The following is a 27,038-nucleotide window of genomic DNA, read 5'->3' as shown; positions in this document are numbered from 1 at the left end:
GGGAAGAGGAGAACGTTGACATACCTATAGATAATACATGCACTGTTCCTGCATGTGTCACAATTAGCTGTGTCTTGCCCAGTCCGATATGAAAGCCTACAAGATAAGAACAGGAGAGCATTACACGTGGTGGCCGCTGGCTTTTCTAGAGCACACAGCTCCAGTCAGATTCCTTCCCAATGCCATTGCTCTTTATGGTAATAGAAATCGGTCGGCGTGTTTCCCATTTTGCTCCTGTCTCTGCATTTATTGTATACAACCAATGCAACCTCTACAGCTGATATTTAAATTAAATCTAGGATGCGAACATAAACTACTGCATGAAGTAAATAATCTGATTTTGTTCTAAGCAAAGGGAATTTGGGACGTTTCAGTGCAGCTTGATATTTATGGTGTTTAAAAGAAACTTTGATGGGAAACCGACCCCAGATCTTCTGACTTGTTTCTGCCCCACCACCCCTTGGCCTGCGAGAGGAGGGGTCTGCAGACTGGGGCCCTCAGGCGAATCCCACTCTGAGCCAGCAAGCTAAGATTGAATTTTACATTCATAAATGGTTGAAAAAGATTGAAAGAATAATAATATTTGGAACACGTGAAAACTAATGAAATTAAATTTTCAGTGTCCATAAATAAAGTTTTAAGTTTTGATAATAAAGGATAGTGAAAATTTTTACGTTAGTAGCTACAATACCCTTGGTCTGCAAATCCCAGGATACTCACTCTCTAGCCCTGTAGAGAAAAAAATGTGCTGACCTATGTGGTAGAGTATCGTGCTGCATTGTCAATGCCTTCTGACACCGTCCCTGGCTATATTCTCTGGTGAGTTCTGTCAGCCCTATGAGACTAGACATTTTTAGGAGGAGAGGTAGGGGTGCTGATTCTCTTCCCATTAACAGAAATAACCTTAGAGTATTTTTTGGAGTATATTCTGGAAGGTTGTATAGACTTAAAGGTTTGATGAGAGGATTTTCTTGAATCTTTCTCAGCCCAGTCACCCCAAGAAGCTAGTTTTGGGGAGCTTTCATAATGTTTTCCCCACCACTTTGGCTGGCCTTCCCTCTCTGGTATTTTTAACGTGCAGGCATATTTTATTCTGAATATTACTTTGTGCTAAGGGACGAACATGATAACCAGAATCTGTTAAATTAGTGGCAGAAGAAAAGCTTCCGTCTGAATTGGCTTACACATACTTCGGGGGCATATTTACGTCTGGAGAGTGACTCAGCATAATAATAGTGCTCAGAAGGTTTTCTGTCAACATGCATAGTCGATACTTTATCACCTTCCCTATGTAAACTTCTCTTACATGCGTCATGGATTTTGAATTGAAATTAACTTTTGTTTTCCTCATTATATTTGGTGTTGCATAAACATTTGACAAAAGGATTTTCCTCTCCATGCCATGTTGTCACACTGAGCTTTGGTGAACTCGGGCTTGACCTTTGAGTTCTGCGCATTTCACTTATTAAACAAGTGACAATATTCTGTCCTAAAGTGTCACCAGTCAGTGCCTGTGGCCCATGATATTCGAGCCAGAATTGGAATCACCCTGTGGCTGCGTTTGTGTTGACCTCTGTCCCCCATATTGGACGCCTTTGGATGCCCACTTGGGGTCTTTTCCTCTCCCCTGAGCTTTGTCAGGAGGGGAGCAGGGAAGAGCTTGTGCATCACACCTTCCTCTTTTCCTTAGCCCTTTCCTCCTGATGACAAGCCCCAAGGGTACATTCCTCCTGAACCTTCCTCCCTGGCTCCAGATTTGTTGAACCCATCCCAAGGGTCCTCTTGTGTTAGACATTGACCTCCATTCTCCCATGCCTTATTATATATAAAAGGCCTTTCTCCATCCCACTGATTTTACTGGTGCTCTATCTAAGCTCATGTCTGACCATGGTCATTTTGTATGGTGAAATAAGCATGGTACTTGAGCACATGTCCTGGCAATGATGTGTTTGCTGCAGGACGTGCCGTCCCACTGTTAGGCTGGGCTGCAGACGAGGGACTGCTCCTCTGTGTGTTGCATTGGTGTGTATTAAGCACCAGCCAGGGAAGAGGATATGTAATAGTTTTCTGTATGCACTAGTCACATTCTAAAGTTTAGGCTTTTAAAAGAAAACAGACGAAATCAAGGTCATTTCCTAACCTTTATTTGAGGGGCACGCTTACTGGGCTCTAAGGAAAATCTGACTTCCATGCTTGCAGAACTTTCCTGCTTGAGACCTGAGGACGAATCTGCATCAGTTCTCATCGACACCAACACCCCTTCCTTGCCCAGGAGCATGGAGTTCCCAAGTGTCTCACTTACATTAGAGCCTCGAGTCCTCGAATTAATTACGCTACCTCATTTTACAGAGGAGAATATAGCAACATTTCAGGTCTGGGATCTCATTATTCTTAGACCCCAGGCTTCTGATGTTCCGTGATGCCCTGCTCGAACCTTGGGACCTGTGTTCTGCACTTTGTATAATTGCCACCTTGGGATAGTCAATCAGTCCAGCACTGACAGGACAAAGGCTTCAGGCACCTAAAAGGCACAAGCGAACTCTCTTCCAGGACCTTGGGGTTCTTCAGTTGTAAACTGCTCTTTTTAAAGCCCTTTCTGAACAGACTATTCTTATCACTTGGTAAAAAGCACGCATTTTTTCCCTGTTATAATCAGTAAGCAAATAATGATTAAGTGCCATTAGGTGTCAGACATTATTCTGGCTACTGAGGAGACATTTTGGAATAAGATTGTGTCCTTGTCCTTACAGCAGAGTGGGAGAGCCAGACGGGCAACACATGAACATATGAATGAATGAATGAATGAATGAATGAACGGCTTTGGATACGGCTCGTTGTTAAGGAAATGTTGTACGGGTGGCTTTGGCTAACCCCCCGAGGACCCTGCATTTGGAATGAGACCTGGATGATAATGAAAGAGCAGTTAGTCATCTCCAGATCTAGAGATGAGTTTTGCAAACAAAAGGGCCACCACTTGTGAACATCATAATGGGAATGATGTTGGCATGTTTGCAGGACAGATAAAAGGGCCAGTGTGGCTAGACTAGCTGGAGCACGTGAGAGAGGCGGGAGGTGAGAACAGATCATATAAAATAGGAAACTCTTTGGACATTGTTGTAAATTTAATGGGAAGCCACTGTAGAGGTTTATTTATACGTGGATGACAGAATGGCATGGAACCTACTTCCTCCTAACCTTTACTCTCACTCCTCCCTTTCTATCACATCATTTGCATTCAATTTCTTTTTTCTCCCTTCTTTTATTTGTAGCCCAGCCTAACTCACACAATCCTGAGATACAGGATGGTTTGGCTGATGTCTGTTGATTAGAATCAAGTGAGTCATAATATCTGCTTTATAGAGAGACCTGTGTGTGGTCCCGTCCCCCTTTTTTTAGCTAATTTAAATGAAAATTTGGTGGTCCGCCATATTGCCACCATTGTGAGAAGTGTTTTCAAGATCTCATTGCCACGAACTATTCTTGGGGAGACCCTTCAGGATTTTTCCATGGTTTTGTTAAGGACCTTTCTTTTTGAAAGGATTCAAATGTTTGGAGTCCAAAAAGGTAGTTCATAAAAACGGATGTCAGTGAGAGATTAATTTGTGGATAAAAGTTAAAGTGTCCTTGTGTCGTACAGTTAAGTCACAGGCTGCCTCCAGTAGCTATTGTTAATCAAGGTATGTCCACTACAATTTTATTAAGCATGAGGGTGTTCTTAGTAGAGGGCTTAAACTGTGTAACCCATTGTGCTTATTGCTTTGATAATCCATCTAATTGTCCTTGGGGCTTCCAAGATGTAGGGTTTGGCTTTGCTGATGATTTTATGGTCACATTAATAATTGTGTTGCAGAATCTGAATGAATGTGTTCTCCAAATACAGACAAAACAGATAAGTCCTTTCTACAGGACAGGGCACACCAAGTGCCATTATGGAATGTCCCTGTTTTTTCCTTCTCGCTTGGAAACAAGTCATAAAACCAATACTTGGAATGATTATCTTTCTGGATTGCCATTGCCAAAAAGAGAAGCAGTCCAAAAACTCTGAACTGCTGGAGCAGATGCTTCTCCAGTGACAGTAGGGCTAGAGGTCTTTTGTGATTAGAAGTTTGGAGAAGAGAGAGCTTAGATTATGGATGTCAAAGCCACAGAGGGAGAACATCTTGGTCGAAGATTATAAATTTTCTGTCTTGCACATTAATTGCTACCTTTATAAAACTCTCTTCCCTTTTGTTTTGAGGAACCTATACCTTATATAGGTTTATAACCCCACGCCTGTCACAATGCCTGGTACACGCTGGGTGTTTGGTTAATATTAATTTATTAACCAAATAATACAGTCAGTCTCTGTGTTCTCATATTGAAGTCCAGTAACAGACAAATCTAATGAAAAAAATTCTGAGTGCAAAAAGCATATGAAAAGTATAAATTATGAAAAGTTCTGGTTCTCACTTTCTAGTGTGAACCTCTTTGGATCCCAGTGATAGGCATGCTCACTGCAAACATGGATTTTTTTAATGCACTGATCTTTGCAGCACTTGCTGTTTATCATCTCACTACAGTTAGTTGCCATTTGTCAATGTTCTGGACTCAACAGCATATATTACTATGGTGGGGGGAGGTGGGGGAGTGGAAAGCATAACATTCAGCACCAAGGATAGCACCAAGAGTCCAAGGTGCCGTTTTTCCTGTTCTATTGACCCTCTTGACTCCCATCCCTTCAGATCACCGTTCTAACCCAGGGACCATTTCTGGGATCCTGACCTTCTCCTTCCTTGATGCCCTTTGGACACTCATTGGTCAGGGTGGGCTTTATTGAAAGGTAAAGGAGACTAGACTTCAGTTATGAAATTAATGGGGATGTAAAGAGAATGGCTTTGTGGAAAATGGAGGGATTGTTGTTCTTGATTTGTTAAAGCAGAAGGTTTTGCTCAAGCTAATTTTACAAGGTAGTTTTGGTGGAGTCCAGTTTGAGAGTCATTTCCACTTCCACTTTGTAGTGAAACAGATTTCTTCCGAAGACCTTGCTGTACTTTAAAGAAAGTAAAATGAGGGTCCTTTATAGAAGACAGCATGGAACTCTGGTTGGGGCACCCCCATTCAAAGAACACATCAGACCCTCCTTTCTTAATGGCCTAGAATTTTCAAGTTTAACTCAGAATGTGGTTCACCAGTTTCTCTAGCTACCTTTGGCTTCTGAGGGCATCTGCTCCAATTCTTTAGTTGTCATTATCAAAAATTCCTGAAGGTAAAAATATACTTTTGTCCATTTGTATGAAATAGACAGCATTGGTGACAATTTTGGGTCTGCAAGTCTTCAGTTAGTCCCGTTGCAGATCAGCAACAAAAGAGGCAATGAGGAATGGGATTTAAAAAACAGAAACAAAGAAGGGAAGGCCAAGGGCAGAGCTGGTGTGGCGGTTTTTGTCACAAAGCCTTAGGAATGATCAACGAAGGAGCATGTCTGCCAGCTTCAGTCTGAACTGGACCACAGGTGTGTCCTGGGAGGCAGGGATGGAGAGCCGGGGACAGACGGCATCTGCTTTTTCATGAACGCATCACAGGGAGATCTAAGATAGCAGGGCCCTGGGTGGTAGGAGAGGGCGCTGCAAATGTCACAGAAAGGTCACCGGAAGCTTTCTTCCTGGCTCAATGTCCAAGTGGCTCAGTGTCTCTGAGACCTTGAAGATGGGGCCTGAGAGTGGAGACTGACAATTCTGTGTCTCCACTCCAGCCCCAGCAGAGAAAAATTGTTTGGTGGAAAGGTCAGGAAAGGGAAAAAAATGTCTCGTAACTGTGCCTGCTCTCAAAAGCAAAGTCTGACAAAGTTATAAGCAGCTCAGAGAGAAGCGTGGTTGGCAAGTGGCAGTAATTCTATGGTATTGAATTGTAATCACTGGTACTGGATTACTGGATGGGCTTTAACGTGCTGTTTCTCCTGCCACATCTCACAACACTGTTTTCGCCAGAAGATCTTAAATTGCCCATGGAAAAATCTCTTCTCACATTCCCCGGGGAACTGTGGATGGAGTGTTTGGTTTTAGATTTCAGAAAAGCATTCTCCTCTCAACCAGCATCACCAGTGTGTAAGCATGCACCTGGAGGGGCCCCTCCTCCACTTCCACTTTGGGACATAGAGCAGGGCGCACGGCACAGGACACATAGCGCAAGTGACCCCAATTGCTAATTTGTGGGTCTTTTAAATGACATGGTGATTTTCAGCAAGTTTTAGAGCTCTTAGCATGTAAGCGAAAGACGTGTTTGGGTAATGTTAAAATCAGGGCGTGATCCTTGAATTGGGGTCTTCAAAACACTGGTTACGTAGGGTATTGAGTCACTTTGAATTAAGTCAAAGGTATGTGTTAGGTCCTCTGCTCAGACATGGTTTGCTGCAACGAAGAACATGGCACAGTCTCTGCTCTCAGTGATCATTTTATGCCCTTGTTTAATTTATTCTCCTAATTTTGATATCTCTTGTTCTTTCAGCCTTCTCACTTCATCTTCTCCCTTTTTTTTTTTTCCATCCGCATTCTAGTCCAGGTTTGTGCTCCAGCTGTGCCTTCTTGATAACTGAGCCATCATTTATGTCAGCATCTTAAAGGGCTTTTCAACTTAATAGTCTCAAAGTGACGTTAATTAGAGGCATAAAGTGATACCACTACTTTTGTTGGGGGAAATTAAATTTCAAAAATAGTCAAACTCAGCTGTTTTCAGTGACCGTCTCCTATGTTTTAAGCCCACCTCTGGCAGTAGTTTTGGCTTGTTCCTAAGTCTAATTTCTCACTAGGAATTTGCCAGATTATGCCCTGAACTGTAGTTTAGTTCCTATATCAGCTGTTTAGTGGCTAAAGTGAATGTAGACTTTCCCCATATAACCATGAAAACTCAACTATATCTGTTTTATTAACTTGAGCTATTAAATGCCAGGATTTGGGGGACATCCAATGTAAGTTTATTTAAAAAATATGACGTCAATTTTCTTAACAAACGCCAAGAACACCCATTGGTCAATAAAAGGCAGTACTGGCTTTCACTGGTGATGGTCTGACCAGGTCCCTTTTTCCCAGTAGCTGAGGGGAGCCGTTCTGTAGCCAGTGGCAGACTTGCTATGTTAGGCTGAGCAATTCTTTGTTCATTAGTGGCCTGGAATCCCCAAGCTGACAAAGCAGTGTGTTTGTTTTAAAAACTGAGGTTGCAGTTTGAAGAACACAGACTAACACTGACCCCAGATCTTTTCACCACCCCTGCTTTCCCCTGCCTTAGGGATGTCTAAGTGGGCTGTTTGTTGTGAAGCCTTGTTAGAATTCGGCACCGTCACTGGCTCTTCAGGTGCCCTTTGGCCAGCTCTCAATGACTTTCCTCCACCAGCACTCCCAGCATTTGGTATCGTCATGGCGTGCTTTGCCTTCTTCTTTGTTTGCCCAGCCAACATCTGGCTTGCTGGGCACAGGAGAGGTGGAAAGGCTTTGGATGCATGGAATGATGAATGAAAGAGCAAATGAAAGATAAAGTTATTTGGGAAGGTAACTTTGTCTCAGTCGATCTATGAGGGTTGGTTTGATCTCTGTTTCAGTGGAATTTGGCAGCTCTTGACATTTAAAGAAAGCTTTAAAAGACTCACTTCCATGTTTTCTGTTTATTACCCTGAATGTGCTAGAGCAGTGCCTGCACTAGTTTCTTGGTTATAATCGCTGCATTGTTTGTATTTAGAGAATTTTAGCCAGCAATCATTTATTCTAGGACCCTGGTTTCTCTCTTCTCCTGTTCTTTTGCCTGTAGATGTGAGGTCAGGCAGTAAGGCCATTCTCATTAACTACTGGTTTCCTCTGTTTTTAGTTTTGTCTTCTGGGCTTCTTTTTGGAGGAAAGGGCTCTCACTGAGATTGAAGGACATTGAATACTTCTTTCCACACACACTCATGCGATCCTCCTGAATTTGAATGTGTATGTTCCAGATGTCGCTTGCATAAAATAAGAGTTGTTCTGGTTGGAACCTTTAAGGGAGATCCACTTTTGGAGTCCTGTGTTAGAAGAAATAATCACTCTACGAACTTGACTGTTAGATTTCACAGCATTCTCTGTTGAGTCTCAATACAGCTGAAAAAACTTGAGGGCTAGCCTGGGAACTCCAGCACCATGTATGATTTTGGCTTGTTGGAAATTGTGCAGAGGTCCAAACAAATTACTTAGAAGTGATGTTTTGGAGCACAGCCCAATCATAACTTGAGCTGGATCTTTCTTCTTCCCCTTAGTCTTACCCTTACTTAATTTTTTCCACCAGAGGGTGAAGTTCTCAAAGTTGTACACGCACCATTCTCCCAGAGCCAAGAATTGAGATGTGGACGCTTGAAGAACGAGCTCTCTATGTAACCCCCTGTGAGCTTATTAAACACATCAGGATGATTTTCAGTAATCCTAGTTATTTCTGTGTAGTGTTCTGATTATAAACTTTCAAGCACTTTGCTATAAATTAGCCAGAGTAACCAACTGGCTTTCACTATGTTTGCGTGTTCAGTTCATGGGATGGTTCTTGTTCGCCAGCTTTGTGCGTGGCCCATTGCTGGGCAGCAGTTGCCTGGATGAATAAAACACAGACCTTGCCCTCACGACACTTAACTTCTAGAAGACATCTGTTTCCAAGATGAAGGAATTGCTTCTAAGTTAACGGAGTAAGTTGTGTAACTTCAAAAAGTAGCACTCCTTCCGTGGGGCAGTTTCTGTGCTCATTCACACCAACATCCTTGGTCCGGACCAGCTCCTCTGTTCCCTCATAGGCTGCCCAGCATGGCTTCTGGCAAATTCCCAGCACCCTGTTGTGGCTCTTTTCCAGATCATTCCACAGTGAATGCTGATGATGTCCAATAGAGGTGTCTTTCTCCTGTGTGGCTGAGAGTATATTGGTGGCCGTGGACACGGCTTCAGCCATCTTCCCAATCCCAGCACGTAGTTTGGTACCTTCTGGAGAGCAGGGCTGGAGCTGTGCTTCGTAAACGCCGGCTTCTGTCGTGACAGTTAGAAAGTCAGTACCCTACCTCTCTTCTCTGCTTTAAACTTACCACCATGGAACATGCCATAAATTTGAGTTATGATTTTGCTTTTTAGTCTGTCTCTCCTACTAGAATGTCAGCACCCCGAGGGCAGAGATTTTGTCTGTTTATTCCCTGATGGATGTTTAGCGCTCACTTTGGGGTCTGAAGTGTAGCGAGTACTCAAGAAATATTTTTGAATAATGAACGAGTGAATGAATGAGTGAGTGAATGAATGAAGAATCTGCCTGAGTGTTCTGCTGGATTAACTGGTACCCACCCACAGGGTGGTCAGTTCTGTGACGTTCCCAGCTGGATCAGGTGAAAACACCTGTCTACAAGTATTACCCTGACACCATCTTAAATTTCCCCACACAAGTGGGAAAGGTCAGTCATCCTCTGCTTCCCAGACCCAGTTATTAAAATAAATGGTTTAGTCTGCACCTAAGCCAGCTCCCCTCCTCACCCCAGGAAATGTCGTTTCTTTATCCCAGAAGGAATCCTGGTGAACACGTTTCAGTGGCAAACACCATGTATCATGAACTCGGTGGCTTTCTTTAGACGCTGTTGACAAATTAACTTTTATTAGCCCAGCCCCCCAACAAATACGGTGACTCTATTATTCTGGGGAGGCTCTGGCTGTGAGGGAAGCTTTTAATGCTTGTTTTCATTACAGAGAATTAAAGGGAAACTGTAATGGTGGTGAGTGGCGCAGCATGGCCGCCAGCATGGGGGGTCAAGGCCATGCAGCGTCTCGTCCCCCGGGGCGGGGGGTGGGGGGGGTTTGGCAGGAGCTGCGTGCCTCCCCTCCAGCATGGTGTCTCATTGTCTCTGCCTCTCCCTGGGCCCTGCCCCAGCTCTCTCCTTCCTTGCCTTTACACAGAGCCATGCATGATGAAGAAGAGGGAATGTCTTCCTATTATTGCATAGTCATTATTACTCCTATCAGAAATACGTGGAGATTTGAACAGAGACAGACACGGAGATGAACGCTATTATTAGGGCAGGACTTTTTCTTTAGTGTTTTCTAATCCTATTTCCATAATATAAAATCATAATATATAAAAATTGGGGCAGATATTAATTATTATTTGGCATGTAGAACTGCCCAGTTATATTACAAATAGGGCAGAGCTTCCAGTTTCTTTCATATATTCCTGAAATCAAGGAGATGCTAAGTTGCAAAATAATGACAATAATGACAAAAAAGTCACTGGCCCCAGAGGGCACCAGGAGTAGCTATTAATAAAGGAAACAACTTTTTAGGGCTGAGCTGAAGCTGAGTTGATTAACTTGTTTCCTGAAGGAGAGATAAAGCTAAAGCTATAGTTTATTGAAAATTAATGAAAGTGAGTTTTGGTGGCATTGCTGCCAAACTAGAAGGAAAATAGGAATGTGACTATACTGTATGAAAACAAATTTTCTTTCTGGGCTGCCATTTTCTTCAGCTGTAGTATTGTCACTTACCATCTTACAGAGGTTTTAATTTGAAAGCATTAATGATGTGCGTTGGGCAGTGGTTCCGATGGTAAATAACCACAGAGCTTTTATCTTTGATATATGATTTCTTTTGACGTATTTTTTTTAGAGCACGTTAGTTCACAATTTTAAATCAGACTTCCTCTCCGTGAAGCTTCTGTGCTTTGTTTCAGAAGCTTGACATTGCACTCGTTTTTTAAACAAATGCTTCAGAGCTCTTGTAGCTGAAGATTATAATCTTCAAATTTTGGTGTCAGCAAGTATAAAATTCTTCATGTCCAATTATGAGACTTCTATCTGGAGAGCTAGTCTAGTGCTGTAACCAATGAGATACTGACAAAAAAAATCTGACTCCATTTTGGGTCAAAATAGGCCCATTTTTAGACCTTCTTTACCTAGAGGAACTCATTTTTCATAATTGTCCGTTCAGATCTGGCTTTTAAAACACAAGTTTGCTTGTTTTTATGGTGCATTAAAAACTTTGCTTCAGCATTTGCTCACATGAATGTGGACAGAAATTTGATTAAGGTAGAGCTCGGGTGGCACTTGGTGGTCACTGGACGAGCCACTTAGGTGACAGGCGGTACGTGAAAGCTTTGAAGTGGTTTCCCCAGGAAGGTTGCTCATGGATGGCTGCTGGTCCCTGGACTTCCACATCAACGGCTTTGATTTTTCTGAAACTACCCCACAGAGGGGATTCCTCTTACTGATTAGGAATCCTTAAAAACATACTTTATTAACCAGGATCCCTTCCAAGGTGCTTTCTGCTCCCTCCAGCGTTAAAAGTGTGCTTTCTCCAGAACATAAATTCACGTGGACCTTACCAGGTCTGGGTGTAGGAGCCTCTTGATCCCTTCAAGTAAAAGGAAGAACCCAGAACCGGCAGGAGCAACAAAAATGTCTGCTTTTCAAATCTGTGCAGACAGCTAGGTTTCCCATTTTCAGAGGAGGCAGAGGATGCTGATGGGTCTAGATGTGAGCTTTGTCTTTACCATTTCTCACCAGTCTTGACCTTGGGGACGTTACTTAATATATCCAAGCTTTAGTTTCCTGGTGGAAGCAATTCCTACATTACAGTGTTATTCTGGGGATTAAATGAGACAATGCAGAACGGCCACTGTACTGTAGGTGCTCAGAATGGACGAACTTTGTTGGTGCTCTGCCCGGAGACACACATTTCACCGGAACTCTCCCCCAGAGCCAATGGGAAATAGAGCTCAAACCATTTTTGCGTAGCTTAGCAGAAATTGCATGGGGTTTAAAAAAAAAAAAAAAAAAGTATTTGGAAAGTAGAACTTGCATTTCATTTCTCTCTTTTTTAAATCCGAGTTTTCTGGGACACAAATCCATAAATTCCATAAACGTTCATGTCATGCCCTGAATTGCTCATTTTATCTACGAATGGGGTGTCTGAATTGCCTAGTGGCTCAGTAGTGAGGCTTTTATTCACCTACCAACTTAAAAGGCTAGGGAGGTATTTGAAATCTCTTTTGGCATTCTGCGCAGGAAGATTATTTAAATTACATTTTCAAGTATGTGTGATACCTACATGAAGCCCAAAGCAAGAATTTGGAACCTGTTTTATATTCTCATAAATATATGTGCTTCATTTTTCATATTAAGGACGGAAAGGCTTATTATTGCTTAAAAACTTAAAAATAGTACTTACAACGTTATATAAATTTAAGCTATAGGAAAGACTCAGTGCAGCCCTGTGTATTAAATGAAGAAAACGCTAGAAGAGAATATCATGTGTGCTTCTATTTCAAAATCATAAAACACGGTAACTTATACTTGGACTTTAGAACTTGAATATTTTATCACAAATACATAAAAGCCATTAGTTATAAAAGAAAAAGAAAAAAAGGGGAGTTTCCCTGAAGACTATTCAAAGGATTGCAAGCTAGAAGGACAGAGGCCAGTTCCAGCATGTGTAGCAGTGGAAGAGATAAGGGATGGCTGAAGCATCAGGAGGAGAAAGAAAACCTAATAGTGGGACCACTATGTGCATTTATTAACTGACATCCGTAGAAAGGGCTGTGTTGCTTTCTCTCTCTCTCTCTCAACTTCCGTATGTATTTACAGCAGTGGCTGAAATTATGAAGTTCTTGGCCATCTCTGGAGGATTGGTTCTTAGAAAGGACCCTTGAGGTCCCTTGTCTCGTGTGGACTGTCCTTTCATGTGGGAGCTTGGGGCTCAGAGGGGCGAGGGTAGGAGGAGCTGGGAACAAAACCACGTTTCCTGACTCCACATTAGCTGCCCTGGCTGTAACACCAAATAACCTTGCCCTGTACATTTCTCTGAAAACAAGTACAAAGCTTGATGCCTCCATTCCGTAATCCTCAGCCCCTCCTAATCATCGGAAATAAACCTGCCTTTTGAGTAAAGCAAGAACATCTCTCTGCAGGTGTTCACGCCTGCACCCTTGCATCACCTCCCTGCATTTTAGCACCTGGAAGGCTGCTTCTCAGTAACAAAGTAACTTGAAAGGAGTGAGAGCCTGGTTCTCGGTATATTATTTAATCTCCCAGGGAAGCCCAGGAGGGGCGGGTGTACTTCGCTCTCTTTCACAGAGTCAGAAGCCTCTGGAGAAAGGCACTGGAGAGGTTAATAACCATCCCCAAGCACATGTAGGACAGGGAGGGACGGGGCAAAGTGGACAGCTCAGGACCAGTTGGCTGCAGAGCCCTGGTCATTCTCGGAAAATGGAAAAACCACGTGAACAGGACGGAACCTCAGTCCGCTGGCTGGCATGTTTTAAAAGGTTTTGGGTTGCAACAAATGGCCAGAGACACCAAAACTGATTTCTCAAGAACATTAGAGAATGAAGTGCTGACATTTCCATCCTGTTCAAATAGGGAGCGTGAGGGGACAGGGGTGCAGCTGGCAGGAGGAGAACCTTTTTGTTTCTGAGCTTGGTGCTGTGTGCTGCTCTCCCTTTTCGGCTCACACACCCTCTTTTCTGTGATGCGCTGTCGGGCCAGACACCTGGGAAGGCAGTGCTCACATTCCAGAGACATCCGCCAGGATGCTTGTCAAGACCTCAGAAGCACCCACCTCCCCTCTTTGACATTTGGCCATTCCAGCTAACCAGGTGGAAAACTTTGATCTCAATTAATTGGGTGGGTTTGGGCAAGAGTAACCCAGTCTCCTTCGAGAGGGTGCACAACCGACCTGAGATGGGTTTGCCTAACTGTGCCTGGCTTCCCCCTGGGCTCTAGGTAGGAGGCTGCACGCCTCCTGCGGGGACCTCTGTGACTCCGGGCTACTCCCTGCCTGCTGCAGTGATGCTTGATTTTCCTGTGGGTTCTTTCTGCGCTGTGACTTAAACAAATTAAATTGTCCCTTTATGCTTCCTCTGTAATTGCGATGCAGTATTTATTCTGTTTGGGCATGGATAATTAGAGAAAATTTGGAGAGATTTCTCATCCCCTGACAGGTCCCTCTGAAGAGTGCCTGATGCTGAGTGATCTGTCAATATAAGGACATAAGGTAAAGCAAGTATGTAATTTCTGTCCATCCAGCGTTAATGTCTAGGTGAAAGCAAGTCACATCATATAAATAGGTGTTGTGATGACCTCTTACTGCTGCTGGTGGGAGAGTGAGACCTTTTCCACATCCTGTATGTATATGCATGTAAATTACATGTTTGTGTATAATACACACGTACACGCACATGCACACTTCCCCAGCAGAATCCTGAAGGTTTGATGGGCTGATGAACAGTTAAGGGTACGCTTGTACAGACAGAGTGTCAGTGACCTGAGAACTCTTCAGAGGAGGGCCTGAGTTCTTTGACTTGTACCTTCCCCCCTCCACCTTGCCTGACACAGTGTGCAACACCTAGGAGACTCCTGGTAGAAGCCTTTTGAACCTGTGAATGAACGATACACTCGTCTGTGGGGCAGTCATATCTGGGATTGCCCTGTGCCCATATTGTGACCTGGTTTCAGGTCGAGGAACTATGGTTACTACACTTACGAGACCATGTCGCAGGAGCTGGCAAACTGGCCCAAGTCTGGCTAGCGCCTGTTTTTGTGAAGTTTCATAGGACCATGGCAATACTCATTCGTACGTGTGTCGTGCATGACTGTGTTTATGATGTAGTGGCAGATCTGAACCACTTGAACAGAGACTGCACGGCCCTCAAAGCCTAAAATAGTTACTATCTGGCCCTTTGCAGAAAAAGTTTGCCGACATCTACTACTTTGGAAGCTGATCCTGAGGTCTTTCAGTAAAAATAGATCCTGCAGGCCTAGGTCCTTATTTCTAAATATACGTACCACCCACACAGGCCCTCACCCATTCTGTGGCTGCCTCTTTTGTCAGTGATTAAAAGGAAAAACGAAGTTGAGCAAACGTGACTACAGGATTCCACACTGGGTTTGTCTTAACTCGTGGCTGTCCCCAGACCTTTATTCCTATCGCCTTCGCCTGCAGAGCCACTGAGAGAGTGCCCTCAAAGGGCCCCTGATCTCAGGGCGATTCCCTTGGCTAGTTCTTCCCTTTCCTGTCACTGTGTGACTTGGACTCGGGAGAACGGGACATCCCCCCGTGGAGAATCCCGCTTCTCAGTGAGGTTGAATAGGACCCCATGACCGGGAGATTGAATCACTGGATTTATAACCCTCACTGCAAGCTACCAGGCTCCTTGGGCTGGTTGGTTACTTAGGATTTTCGTCTCTTATGTGATGGGCTCACATTTGCTCTGACTCAGTACAGAGCCCCCGGAGCGTCATGATTTCGTCCCTGCCTGCTGGTCACATTTAAGGGCCAGGAGTGGCCTGGGTTTGGTTGCTCCTCCCTCCTCCCCACACACCCAAGCCTGCAGGTAACACTTGGCTGGTGCTGGGAGAGACCCGACCAGTGAAAGAACCTATCTCACTCTGGGCAATGGCAGGTCCTGCCCTCTCGCTTAATGGGTGGAGTAAAGCTTCTCATGGCATCTGTAGGTCTTCTCTGAAGAACCGAGGATCGTTGGGTTGTCATCAGCTAGTGAACCCCTCAAGACACCACACGTGTGGGGCTGCCAGCATCTTAGAAGTAAGCAGCCGTCTCCCTGCCGAGGTGGCCGGTGAGGGTGCAGCACCTGAGCTGAGTGCTGCAGCCCCACAGCCTTGGGTCGGAGGGTCACCTGCCCAGCAACCCACAGCTGCTCTGGGGAATTACGACGGTTACAAGAATTGGTTGGGTTTCTAAACTCAGTGCCCCGTTTGCCCGGTCTCAGCCTTCAGCGATTACATTTGTGGCTCATTTAGATACCCTGTGTGACCCTGAACTTCCTGGGAAGAGACAAGAATAACGCTGAGAGCTTTGAAATAAGCAGGATCATTCTTGGCATTCACGCAAACAGAGGGATCAAAGGCTGCCTGGATTGTATAAAGTGAGCGGTTTTAGTGAATTGCCCAGACATTTTACAAGGGACTAAGAATAAGAAGGCATGTTCCTGAACACTTTGTGCACATCCACTCGCTTACAGAATGCATCCCGCTGAAATGCTCATATTAGGTTAGGTCCTCTTTCAGTGCCCGCTGTGTGTTGGTTATTGCTGAGACCTTTGTGGACACCATTGTTAAGCTTCTAGCATCCCTGTTTAATAGAAGATGAAACTGAAGCTCGCTGAGATTAAGTAACTTGCCTAAACTGAAAACTTTCTCTGCTGAGGCCTTTCGGAAATCTATATAAGCAAACGAGAGTAAAGAAAGAGTCTCTTCTGAAAAATAATTTGGAAGCTACTGAAAATGGTCCTGGTTGGTGATACAGAAATTTCTACGCACAGAGTAAGAACTATTGCAAGAACTTGCCTGGCAAACTTGGTAATGGATAAACAAACTCAACAATGAAAAGAAGTTCTATTCAAGTTATACATTCAGTATAATTTGCCCATGGCCATGCTAGCCAAGTTCAAAGAGCATGGTCTTCCTTTGGTCTGTGCTAACATCGCCCACAAGAGCAAGCCCGAGGCCTCGCCAGGCCTGGCTCAAGCCTGCAGTGCAGTGGGAATCTGGGGGCAAAATGTGTCACTTGGTTTCAAAGTCGTGAGCTCTTAGGTTGATTTCTAAGTCAAGTGCACACATAATTCCTTCCCTCACTGAGACTCCTCTTACTGAAGGTAAATTTCTATACAAAGGCCCTTGCAAGCTAATTTGGGGGTGAAGGGCGAGGAGAGAAAAGGATTGTACCCAGGTTCTGAGCATTCTTCACAGGTGATGACGTGGAGTGTTTTCCAATGTTTTAATGTGGTCATGAAATTCCTTGTCATGTTACATAGTGACTATAATAATAATCTATATAAAGTAGAGTGAGTTTTCCTATTTTCTACCATGAGATGCAACGATAAGATAACCTTTCTTGGCTTAGATTGAGTACATAAAATAAGTCCTGTGAATTCCTCCTTTAAAGTGACTTTCCTGGTGCATGTCCTTCAGGGGATTGGTCCAGTGCTCAGAGGAGCCGAAGGTTAAATTTTCGGGATTTTATGAGCTGGTTGATATTGGCCACAATAGCAGTATTTACACCATGGAAATCAGCAGATGCTACTCCCCCTTCTTTGAGAGCCAGTTGTTAAAAAATGTACCAGCAGACCTTTCCCCCACTCTCCCACCCTGTGCTGGACCCAGACCCCTGAGAAAGGGATGGAGAAGGAGCTTGCTTCTTATCTGCCCACCTCTGAGGCTGCTGTCTCCTTTTCCATATTCTGACCTGGAAAAGAGTGGTGGAAATTTGAATTCTGGGCAAATTAATGACCCTGGGCAATTGAGCAAGAGGGGTCACCTTCAAGGTGGCTTTGGAATTTGAAACCACTTGACTCGTTATCCAGAGAGCTCAGAGAGGGAGGTGGAAATGAAGATTATTAGGAACAGATGTGGGAGTTCACCTGGATATGGTCCTGCTTTTCTACCGTGAACTTATCCTGTGCAGACAACAACTGACCCTAGAGACTGATTTCTAAGTCAAGTCATCCTTTGCCTTGATCTAAGGTGCCCACTCCTCAAATGGTTAGGAGCCAGGCACTGTCCCTTGTTTTGGGGATACTGGGGCAAAGGCCTTTTTGTGCTGATGGAAATGTCCTGTCTTGTGTAGGAGTCAGTCTCCACAGGTGGCTCTTGGGCACCTCTGATGTTTCCGATATGATTAAAGAACGGAATTTTCAATTGTAATTAACTCGTTTGAATTTCAATAGCCACATGTGGCCACTCTATTGGACAGAGCAGGTCAGGGCGTGCAGGAACGGCACTTGGTGGCAGCCTGTGTACTGAGAGTGTGTGGGGTGCATCCGTCACTCTGGACTCAGACATGGGGCCACTAAGTGTCCCCCAGACCCCAACACCGCTGACCAGCAAGGCAACCCTCACGCCACCAGCGGACACCAACCCATTCAGATGCACCTGGTGCTGGGCTCCATGCATTGGAAGGTCACTCCCTGTCTTCCTCGCCCTCGGTCTGCAGGACGGGTGATGAGCTCCAACTTACAGGTGAAGCAATGAGGCACAGAGAGATGCAGCCCTCGCCCAAGTCCTCAGAGTCAGAATTCCCACCTAGACACGTCTTAATAAACTCAGAACCACTTTGAAGACTGATGTAGTCTCAGAGAACTCAGAGGATCCCATTTAAAACAACTTTCCGCCCTGTTCTAACAGAAGGAACCTCCGTGTAGAGTACAGTACTCCTTGCACGGGGTGTTTGTGGATGTTCAAACCATGCAGGTGTTTATTTTGGCACACACCCCTGTGAGATGCACGCGACTTAGTAGATGCATTTGGTTTTATACCATTTGTTGAATTTTATTTCCCATTTGGTGATGTTGGTATCTTTCTAGTTTACTGTCTGGTTTAAGTCACTACCAGCTATATCGACGTCAGTGATCGGTCCCTGTTTGGGCTTTTCATGTTTCCATGGGAGTGGTCAACTGATCACAAATCCCTTACAGACCCACCTTAGTGTGTTGCTTTTGGTTATGTATTTATTCAAGTCTAAATGATTGAAGTGGGATGAAAATGGAGATGTAAACCCAAAATTCAAGAAAGCCTTTTGAAAACCATTCTATAATGGTAGGTTACTATTAATCTACTGTTAGATTAGTTTACGATTGGCTAGCAACTTGTTTTGCTTAATACTGTAGCCTGAAAACAATGCTAGGTCGTAGGAGGTGGGGGTTATTGAGAGTTAACTCCTTTTGTAGATGGACCACCTGCACGAAACTGGAGAAGCCAGACACCAAGGGCAACATCTGCACCAGGCACCTTGCCTCTGGGGCCAGGCTTTAAGATCATAGAGGTTGTTTCCTCCCCTTTGTTTGCAATATGCAAACACAATGTAACTCAACCACAACAATCCTGTGCAAGGGTGGTTTGCTGCCCTGACAGTGCATTTCTTGGCTTATCTTCATGCTGGCTGCCAGCTCACTTAACCAGGGGTAGGAGCCCACAGGGTGAAGTGTGCTAATCACGTGAGGCAACAGGGCACTGCCTCAGATGCCACCTCCAAAACATGGGCTGGTGGAATCCAGACAGCTTCATGGGGGAATGGGAAAGAGAAGGTCTGGCCGTCTAGACAAAAACAGTGAGCCATGACACTGTTTCAAGAAGCACGGAAGCAGAGCAGTGCTGGCTGTTTCGTATCAGCCTAGCACACTGCCTGGGCGTCCTAGCACAATTTCAAGTACAAAAGATGGGAAACAAAGTTCAGCAATTCTGTTATCAATGGCAGACAGTCCTGGCTGTTTTCATTCTCTCTACTGCCCATCTGTACACACACAGGGCAACTCGTGGAGAAAGGCATCTTGCTCCTAATGATATACAGATAGGATTTGTCTAAGGATGGGCATAGCTTCTATGTGTTCCAAGTAAGAAAAAAAAAAATACTGTCTGTTGTATAAAATATAAAACCTCATACAGTCCTGAATATCAATGTTATTCCAATTATTTAGCATAAGCGAGTCAGCATTTACTTTTCAAAATGCCATCTGAATTTCTTTTCTATAATATGATTCCTAAGAGGCAGGTAGCTTCTTATTTAGATTAGATATTCTGGACTGGCATACCTATTATACTTCATCAGTATCATAAACCTTTAGCCCTGGGAGAGAAAAAGGAAAGCTCCATCAGTTCATTCAAAAAATAGGTATTGAATTCCAGGCCAGGCACAGGAATGCTAACCAACAAGTCAATCTTGCAAGTGAGGATGAATGAGGTCTAGCATCATAAAATAACCTGGGGCTGCTTTGACCTTGCTCTGTCCTCAGACTACAGCCTGTTCTCAGAAATGCAGGCTTCAGTCTCACTAAGGATTTGGGCTCTGGGGGCTACTGATGGCCCCTGAGGGTGGTAAGCCTGCAGAGCCTCGTAAGAAAGGCGCGAACATACATACCCTTCCCGATGGGCCTCTCCTTTTTCCAACTCCTGAATGACCCCCAAGAGCACTTTGATGGTTTCTTGGCTTGAACTGATTAAGTTCTCCATCATCTGAAGCTGTGCTTTCAGATCGACCACTTCCGTATGAGGCACGATTTGTTGGCATTCTTCACCCACAGCGAGCGCTGTCGGACAAGGCTGGTGCTCCCGCCCCGGGGGGGCCTGAGTCTGCAGGGACGCTTCACTACGTTCGGGGGACAGGCACTGCATCGGCGGCGAGCAGGCCAGGGCAGCGCCCGGTGGGGCCTGGAGCCCGTTGGCCTGTGAGGCCTTCCTCCGCTCCTGGTCGGCCACGGGCCAGAGGGACCACTCGCTCGAGGGGGCGGAGTTCGACAAGGCCAGCCCGGGGGCCCCAGCGCCGGGGGCAGGTGCGTAAACGGTGGCCACCTCCGTCTTAAACACCATGCCGTGGGCCGATGCAGCGGGTTCCTCGGCGTCCGGGGTCGCCCGGTCGTGCGTTGCTTTCCCGTGCAGCTGGTCATCGGGCTCTTGGGAGGGAGGACGAGTGGAGTTCTGGAGAGGAGCATCTCGGCAGCGGTGCAGGTCGGGGGTTTTGCGTGGCTCTGCGCCGTTGACCCCGGCGGGCTGGTCCAGCGCGTTCTCGTGCTCATCGGAGTGGAAAACCAGTGCCGCGGCCTTCTGAACCCGCTCCGCGCCCCACTGCCGGGACTCCTCCCCGGGCCCTTCCTCACTCTTCTCTTTCGAATCAATTACAAACCCATTGTTTTGGCTTTTAAACGCATCCGCGGCTGGGATGCCTTTGAGATTCCCTTTCTTGCGGTCCAGAGGGAAAGTCTGGTAACACTTCTTAAGGTCCGGCGAGGTCTGCACACCTGTGCTCTTGGTGACGTTGGGGATGGACCTCCGAGCGGGCACGGTCATGTATTTGCGGTAGGTGGCCCTGTAGGACGCCGGCTTGTCGCCCAGCTGTCCCGAGGAGAGCTGCGTGCCCCTCTGCTCGTTCTGTGCCTCGCAGATATCCTTAAACCGCACCTGCAGGGCTTTATTACGCTTCTTAATGTGCCGGTTGGGATCCAGGGCATACTTCATCTCCAGGGCCAGGCAGGCGGCGGGCTCCACTTCACGCGCCGAGGTCGTGAGTGCGCATTTGCTGGGTTCCTTACTGACCATGGTTCCTGCAGTCGGAGACAGCAACAGACGTGTCAGTGGAACAGAAACACACACGCAAACACAGGCAGCACAAACTTTTGGCCGGAATGACTACTGCCCGCTCCCTAATTATTTTTAAACAGGTGAGGCCGGCTTTTATGTTAAGGAAAATCAGACAGGCGGAGAATCGCTGGCAGGCACAGCTTGAAATGCTTCTCAGATATTAAAGCTTGCTTCCTTCTCCTTGTGGGATACACTCGTTTTTCTTTTGATAGTAAGGCATGTTTCCCTATTAGACAAACCTGTTTTACTATATTCATGAAGAAACCCGACGGCGCTGCCTCTTCTGCTTTGCAAATTGCCATTTCACACGCACATCTCCACTTCACAGGCAGATGGTTTTCCAAATGCAACTTACTTGGTTTGGGTTTTTACTACTTTTTTTTGAAGATGACGTGATTAATCTATTATTGGAATCCGAGAGAATTGCTATTTTTTCTTAAAGACTCCTTGGGGATTCTAGCTCCTGATCGGATAAATGCGGAGAGCCCTCCGATGAGGAACTGAGCTAAATCTATTTATGGTAGCCGTTCTGGATGCCATGGGATGGTGGGCCGTGCTGCTTTATGGGAAAAGCGTAAAGGAAAAAAATCTCTGCAGTATGGCTTGCTTCTAATGGGTTAACAGTAGCCATAGAAGGGACATGGGTTTCCCTACATCTACAAAGTCTGTGTTAGCAACTCTTTCCTTTGATTCTGTGGAGAGCGGTATTTGAAAATACTGTTGTTGTTTTTTTTTTTTTTTAAAGAAATTACTCATTCTAAAATCAAGTTTTGTGTTTTGATCACAACCTCTGAAAATGAACACAATGGTGGTGGTTTCAGGATTTAAATCCTGAAAGAAAATAAAATCACAAGGCTTTATGTGAATCATGCAAATTCATCTTGGGCTGAATTATTAAATGCAACTAAAAAGACGCAGGTGGCCAATGATTGCTCTGGGGGAATACCAGTGGGTAAAATGCCTTCACTTTATTAGGCAGATTCACAGCTGTGTATTGCACATGGAAGAACTTTCTTGAGGGTTGAACTGAAAGCGAGAAAATATAGTTAAGTATGCCGTTTGTGAGTTAGCGTTCACTTTTTTTCCCCTGTGTTCGAGAAGAAAACAGATGGGAGGAAGCTAGGCTGTACAGGGCACTGGCGTCCAAGCAAGGTGCCCAGAGAGGCCAGGTCACTGACAGGAGCCGGTGAGAGGGGAACAGGGACAGGGTCAGGCCACCATGTCCCTCCCAGAACACTTCCGTGAAATGCTAGAGGCATTGCGATCACGTGGCTGCCGCTCTGGGACCCAGTGGGTGTGTGGCCCCCAGGAGCTCTGCGGATAGAGGAGGGCCACACCTAGTACCTTCAGTGCCACACATCCCTTTTCAAGGAGGAAACTGGGGTTCAGAGAGGTTATGATACTTAGTCATCGTCACACAGCAAGTAAGACCTACTGGCAGGATCCTGATCTACCTGACCCCCGAGTCCATGCTGTTTCTCGTCCCTCAGGTGTCCACTGAACAAAGAGGCAGGACACTTCCCCACGTCCCTAGTCCTTACTGACTTAGGATTGCAGGCTAACGGGGGTGGTGGTTCAGAGAAGGGGAAGAGAGGAGAAGCCCGGAGCCCCTGTCTGAGAGTGAGTTAATGGAACTGCCCCCACCTCGGAGTCTGGGGATTCCGTTAAGTTGACATCTCACGCCAGCATGGCACTGGCGCGGTCCAGCACTTCACTAGTGTTACTGAACGAAAGGCTTAGAGAAAATGCAGGTACTTCATCAATTCTGCCTTGAACAGTGAGCTGGGAATCATGTTACAGGACATCCAAAATAATCCCTGCAGAGTTTGGTTTCGATCACACTGGGGTTTCCCAGCCTTGGCACTCCTGGCATTACAGGCTGGGTAATTCTTTGTTGGGCGGGCTCTCCTACACAGTATAGAATGTTTATTAGCATCTTGGCTTCTCTCCACTAGATATCAGTAGCACCTCCACCCCAAAGTGACAGCTAGAAGTGGCTCCAGACAAATGGCCCTGGTGTGGGGGGAGGCCTAACCATCCTCATTTGAGAACCACCGCATTAGACCTGTAAAACCTTGGGTGGCTAGAGTGTGTCCTGAAGGTAAGGCTGGGGTGGAAAGCCACGCAAAAGACCAAGAAGGGGTGGCAGTGTCCCACCTCCCAGGGGGCAGGGTGTCTGCAAAGTGCCAGCTCTGACGCTCCAATCTGGAAAGGTTCCAGCTCTGTGCTGAGCCAGCATCGAGGCAACTCCTCACTCCATTGCAGCCTGTGTGTCCTCCGACAAAAGAATTAATCCAAAACAATCACAATCCGAGGGTAGTTTGGAAAAGACAGAGAACAAACCTTCTTTGGTCTTTGGTGCTCTACTGGGTACTGAGGATATTTGGAAACCTTTGTCATTTGAAACTCGAAAAACTAGGCAGTTTTGGAAAGAAGAAAAGGGAGAGGTACAGACTGAACTAGATTATGGGTGGTGGGGACAGAGCATGCCTGCTAAGGGTAGATAATATATATGGTTAAGAGACACTTACTTATTCCATGAGGTTAAAAAGATGCATACAAGGGACCTCGTGTTGGGGAGACTATGGGGGGGTGGGATAATAAGGAAATGAAATCTTAACCCTCACTCTTATCTCATGTTCATTCTTTAATGCCTTTGTTGTCCAGGTATGTCAGAATGTATTGTGCCATCATTCTGCAGAAGACCTTCATACTAGGGAAAATTTGAAAGAGAGAGCATTTTTACAAAAAGCAATTTATAGTAATTTTTCAGCCTTTTCCCTGCCACTACAGAAAAATGTGTGTCTGAGTAAGTTTGTCCTACCATGCTATTCATCATCACGATTTGCCAAGAACTGCACTGAAATGATTTTTTTACATCAGTCTGCTGGTTTGGAAAGATATTCTGAGTCTTGGACCCAATCATCAAACTAATAAAACAAATCAGAAGAATTAATTGCCAGTGGCAAAATAATAATAATAAAAAATTCCTAAGCACCTCTCTGTTTCACAGGGAGTTGCAAAGTATATAAAAATCATTTCCTTATTAGTAGAAATGATGGTGATAAATAAGATTTTTATATCAGTTTAGTTTGCTGTTGCTGAAGTTTTTTTGAGTATAGTAATGAAGTCGTCCTAATTTCACTGGTAGTAAAGACACCAAGGAGTTTTGTCGATGACTTATTTTGCCTTCAGATGAGTTTATGAGCTCTACTGATGACTGGATGATATGTTCTAAAGCTTCACAATGGAATTTTCCTAGACATTAAGAATCACTTTTATATCAAGTTGGGCACATCTTTCCAGGGTGTTCATTTACTGTTTATTGGGGGGGATTGGGCTTGAAGTGATTACCATTAAGAAAATGATTTTGTATGGAAGTTTGGGAATAGTGGAGGCAAACTATTATACATAGGATGGATAAACAACAAGGTCATACTGCATAGCACAGGGAACTATATTCAATATCCTGTGACAAACCATAATGGAAAAGAATTATACGTATGTATAACTGAGTCACTTTGCTGGACAGAAGAAATTAACACAACATTGTAAATCAACTATACTTCAATAAAATTTAAAAAAAACAAATAAAAAAATGATTGTGTCATGAAAGAAGATTGGACATTCTCTAGATGAGAGTCTGAGACAGGTGGAACTTCCTGGCACACTCGTTTTTCATCGTTCCTTCATGCATTCGTTCATGTACACGTTACAGTGTAACCTCAACATTCAGTCCATAAGTTCCCTGTTTCTGTGTCCAAACCAAATGCCAGCACTGTCCTAGGCACTTCACTTGCATCTTCTCCTTGACTCTCCTGACAGCCTCACAGGGGCGGTACTATTGTTATCCTCAAGCTGCAGATCGAGAAACTGAGGCACAAGATTTTTTCAAAACCTGCTCAGAATCACACAGCCAGTACATCCCTTTAAGTCCCATGCATTAAACAACTACCCCTGCCTGGGGAAATCTGTGACTGGAAGTGACCCATGATAAACCTCATAAAGCATCAAACAGCTGGAACTCACGTAAGCAATTTCCTTGGCCTGTTGCCACAAAGTATCTGGGTGCAGGTTATGCAGAGAACCTCCAGGTAGGTCCCAGGAATGTACCTGGTCCTAGAGCACAGACTCAACAAGGGGTGCCTTGAATTTTGGATTGAGCATGACACCAAAATGGCATTTTCAACGATGGCTTGCCTTGGCTGTGTCACTGCAGAGAACCATGGACTCTTGGAGTTAATCTCTTGGCTCTAAAGCAGCAAGAGTTCAGAAAGTTTATTTTTCATAAGAAAATTGTGTTTTAGAATTCAATGGACTGTGCTGTCTTGAGGTGAAAATGGCAAGTCATGGTTGCGCCTGGCTAGCTCGGGGAGAGCTTGATGTCAAGGAGCTGTTTGGAATATAAATGTCTTAATTACCCTCAAATTAAATTTCATAATCAAATGTGAGTTGTAAATATATAAACCCTGTATTTTTAGATTAGTGATGGAGAGTCATCTCTGCATGCTGGTTTAAGTTAATAGTTAATATAAAGATGTTCATCCCAGCTTAAAGGAGTGAAAAATGGAAGCAACTAAACGCCTAACAATAAGTAAACGGTTAAGTAAATTATGGTGTACATTCACTCAGTGAGGCCATTAAAATGATAATTATAAAGATTACTTAGGACTTCCCTGGTGGCGCAGTGGTTAAGAATCCGCCTGCCAATGCAGGGGACAAGGGCTCGAGCCCTGGTCCGGGAAGATCCCACATGTCACGGAGCAACTAAGCCCGTGCGCCACAACTACTGAGCCTGCGCTCTAGAGCCCGCGAGCCACAACTACTGAGCCTGCGCTCTAGAGCCTGCGAGCCACAACTACTGAGCCCGCGTGCCGCAACTACTGAAGCCCGCGCGCCTAGAGCCCGTGCTCCGCAGCAAGAGAAGCCACCGCAATGAGAAGCCTGCGCACCTCAACGAAGAGTAGCCCCCGCTCACTGCAACTAGAGAAAGCCTGTGCGCAGCAACGAAGACCCGACGCAGCCAAAAATAAATAAATTAATTAATTAATTTAAAAAACAAGATTATTTAGTATCGGAAAAAAACGCTTATGAAATAATGTTAAGTGAAAGAAAGCAATCTACCAAATTGAACTGGAAGAACATGAACAAAACTGGACATCATTGTGGTGTTGAGATAGTGCTTTTGGGGAGGTTTATTTTCCCTTCTGTTTTCCAGTCTGGGTAGGGGGAGTTGCAGTGTCGTTATGTTGTTTGCCAATGAAAAAAACACAGGGCAAAGTTAGTCCACACCTTAGGGCAGCATGACAGGATCAGGCCTCTGGAAAGTAGAAACACTTGGATCAAAAGAAGAAAAACCTAGAAATGATTAGATCTGGGTACAAGCAGTCTCCCAAAGGTCATCTTTTATTGTTTTGAGGAAACCTTGGATAAAGAAAGAAAATGAATTTCAAAATCCTCACAGTGTTCGTGTGTGTGTATGTGTATCTGCAGGGTGTAGACGTCTACATACATGCCTCTGTATATAGGTGTGTGCAGACTGGCTGGGAGATCCAGGGAGCGTTTAGTAGAAGATAAATCCGTATGTGCGAAAACTCACTGTCGGCTGGAATTTGCCATCTGTTTTAATTAGGAATCAAGCAGTTTTGACCTATAATCTGCAGTTACCATCTGAAGGAAACTTTGTGGGATTTCAGCACGAGAGAGAATCTCCACTGGGTTAGTTCTGTTCTTAGTGTCTGCAGGGACCTGAGAGGTTTCCAGTCTGGCCCTGAGCTGTGATATAAATGGCATAATGCAGTTGACTGACAGTGGGGGCTGGGGAACGGGACGGCCTCGCTAAGACACCTCCCAGGGTCGCATCCGTCAGTGGATACAGCAAAAAAGCTAGGCAAGCAACCTGACGAGTTTGGAAAGGGACTGCGTGACATTATTGGTTGTTCTCGTTGCT

The 27,038-nt window shown here is 45.0% G+C and overlaps 2 protein-coding genes across 7 annotated transcripts in view; one reads left to right on the top strand and one right to left on the bottom strand.

The window, feature by feature from the left end:
* Positions 1–27,038, top strand: part of DOCK1 (dedicator of cytokinesis 1) — a 534,315-nt gene that overhangs the window by 233,375 nt on the left and 273,902 nt on the right. The gene's annotated exons all lie outside the window — the stretch shown is intronic.
* Positions 1–27,038, bottom strand: part of INSYN2A (inhibitory synaptic factor 2A) — a 248,699-nt gene that overhangs the window by 212,747 nt on the left and 8,914 nt on the right. For 2 of the 4 annotated variants that reach the window (XR_014252988.1, XM_082423213.1), the window contains exons 2-3: positions 19,872–21,051; positions 25–96 (exon numbers count right to left, since the gene is read on the bottom strand). Coding sequence is in view for 3 of the 4 variants with exons in the window: in XM_082423213.1 (XP_082279339.1) it covers positions 25–96; positions 19,872–21,046 (1,247 nt within the window). In the remaining variant the exon portion in view is untranslated. Of the gene's footprint in view, positions 1–24; positions 97–19,871; positions 21,121–27,038 lie in introns of those variants that run through there. The other 2 variants (XM_082423215.1, XM_082423214.1) reach the window with 2 other exon arrangements.

This window comes from Balaenoptera physalus (assembly GCF_965194825.1).
Source record: "Balaenoptera physalus genome assembly, chromosome: 14".
NCBI lineage: Eukaryota > Metazoa > Chordata > Mammalia > Artiodactyla > Balaenopteridae > Balaenoptera > Balaenoptera physalus.
This window is presented reverse-complemented; position numbering and strand designations above follow the sequence as displayed.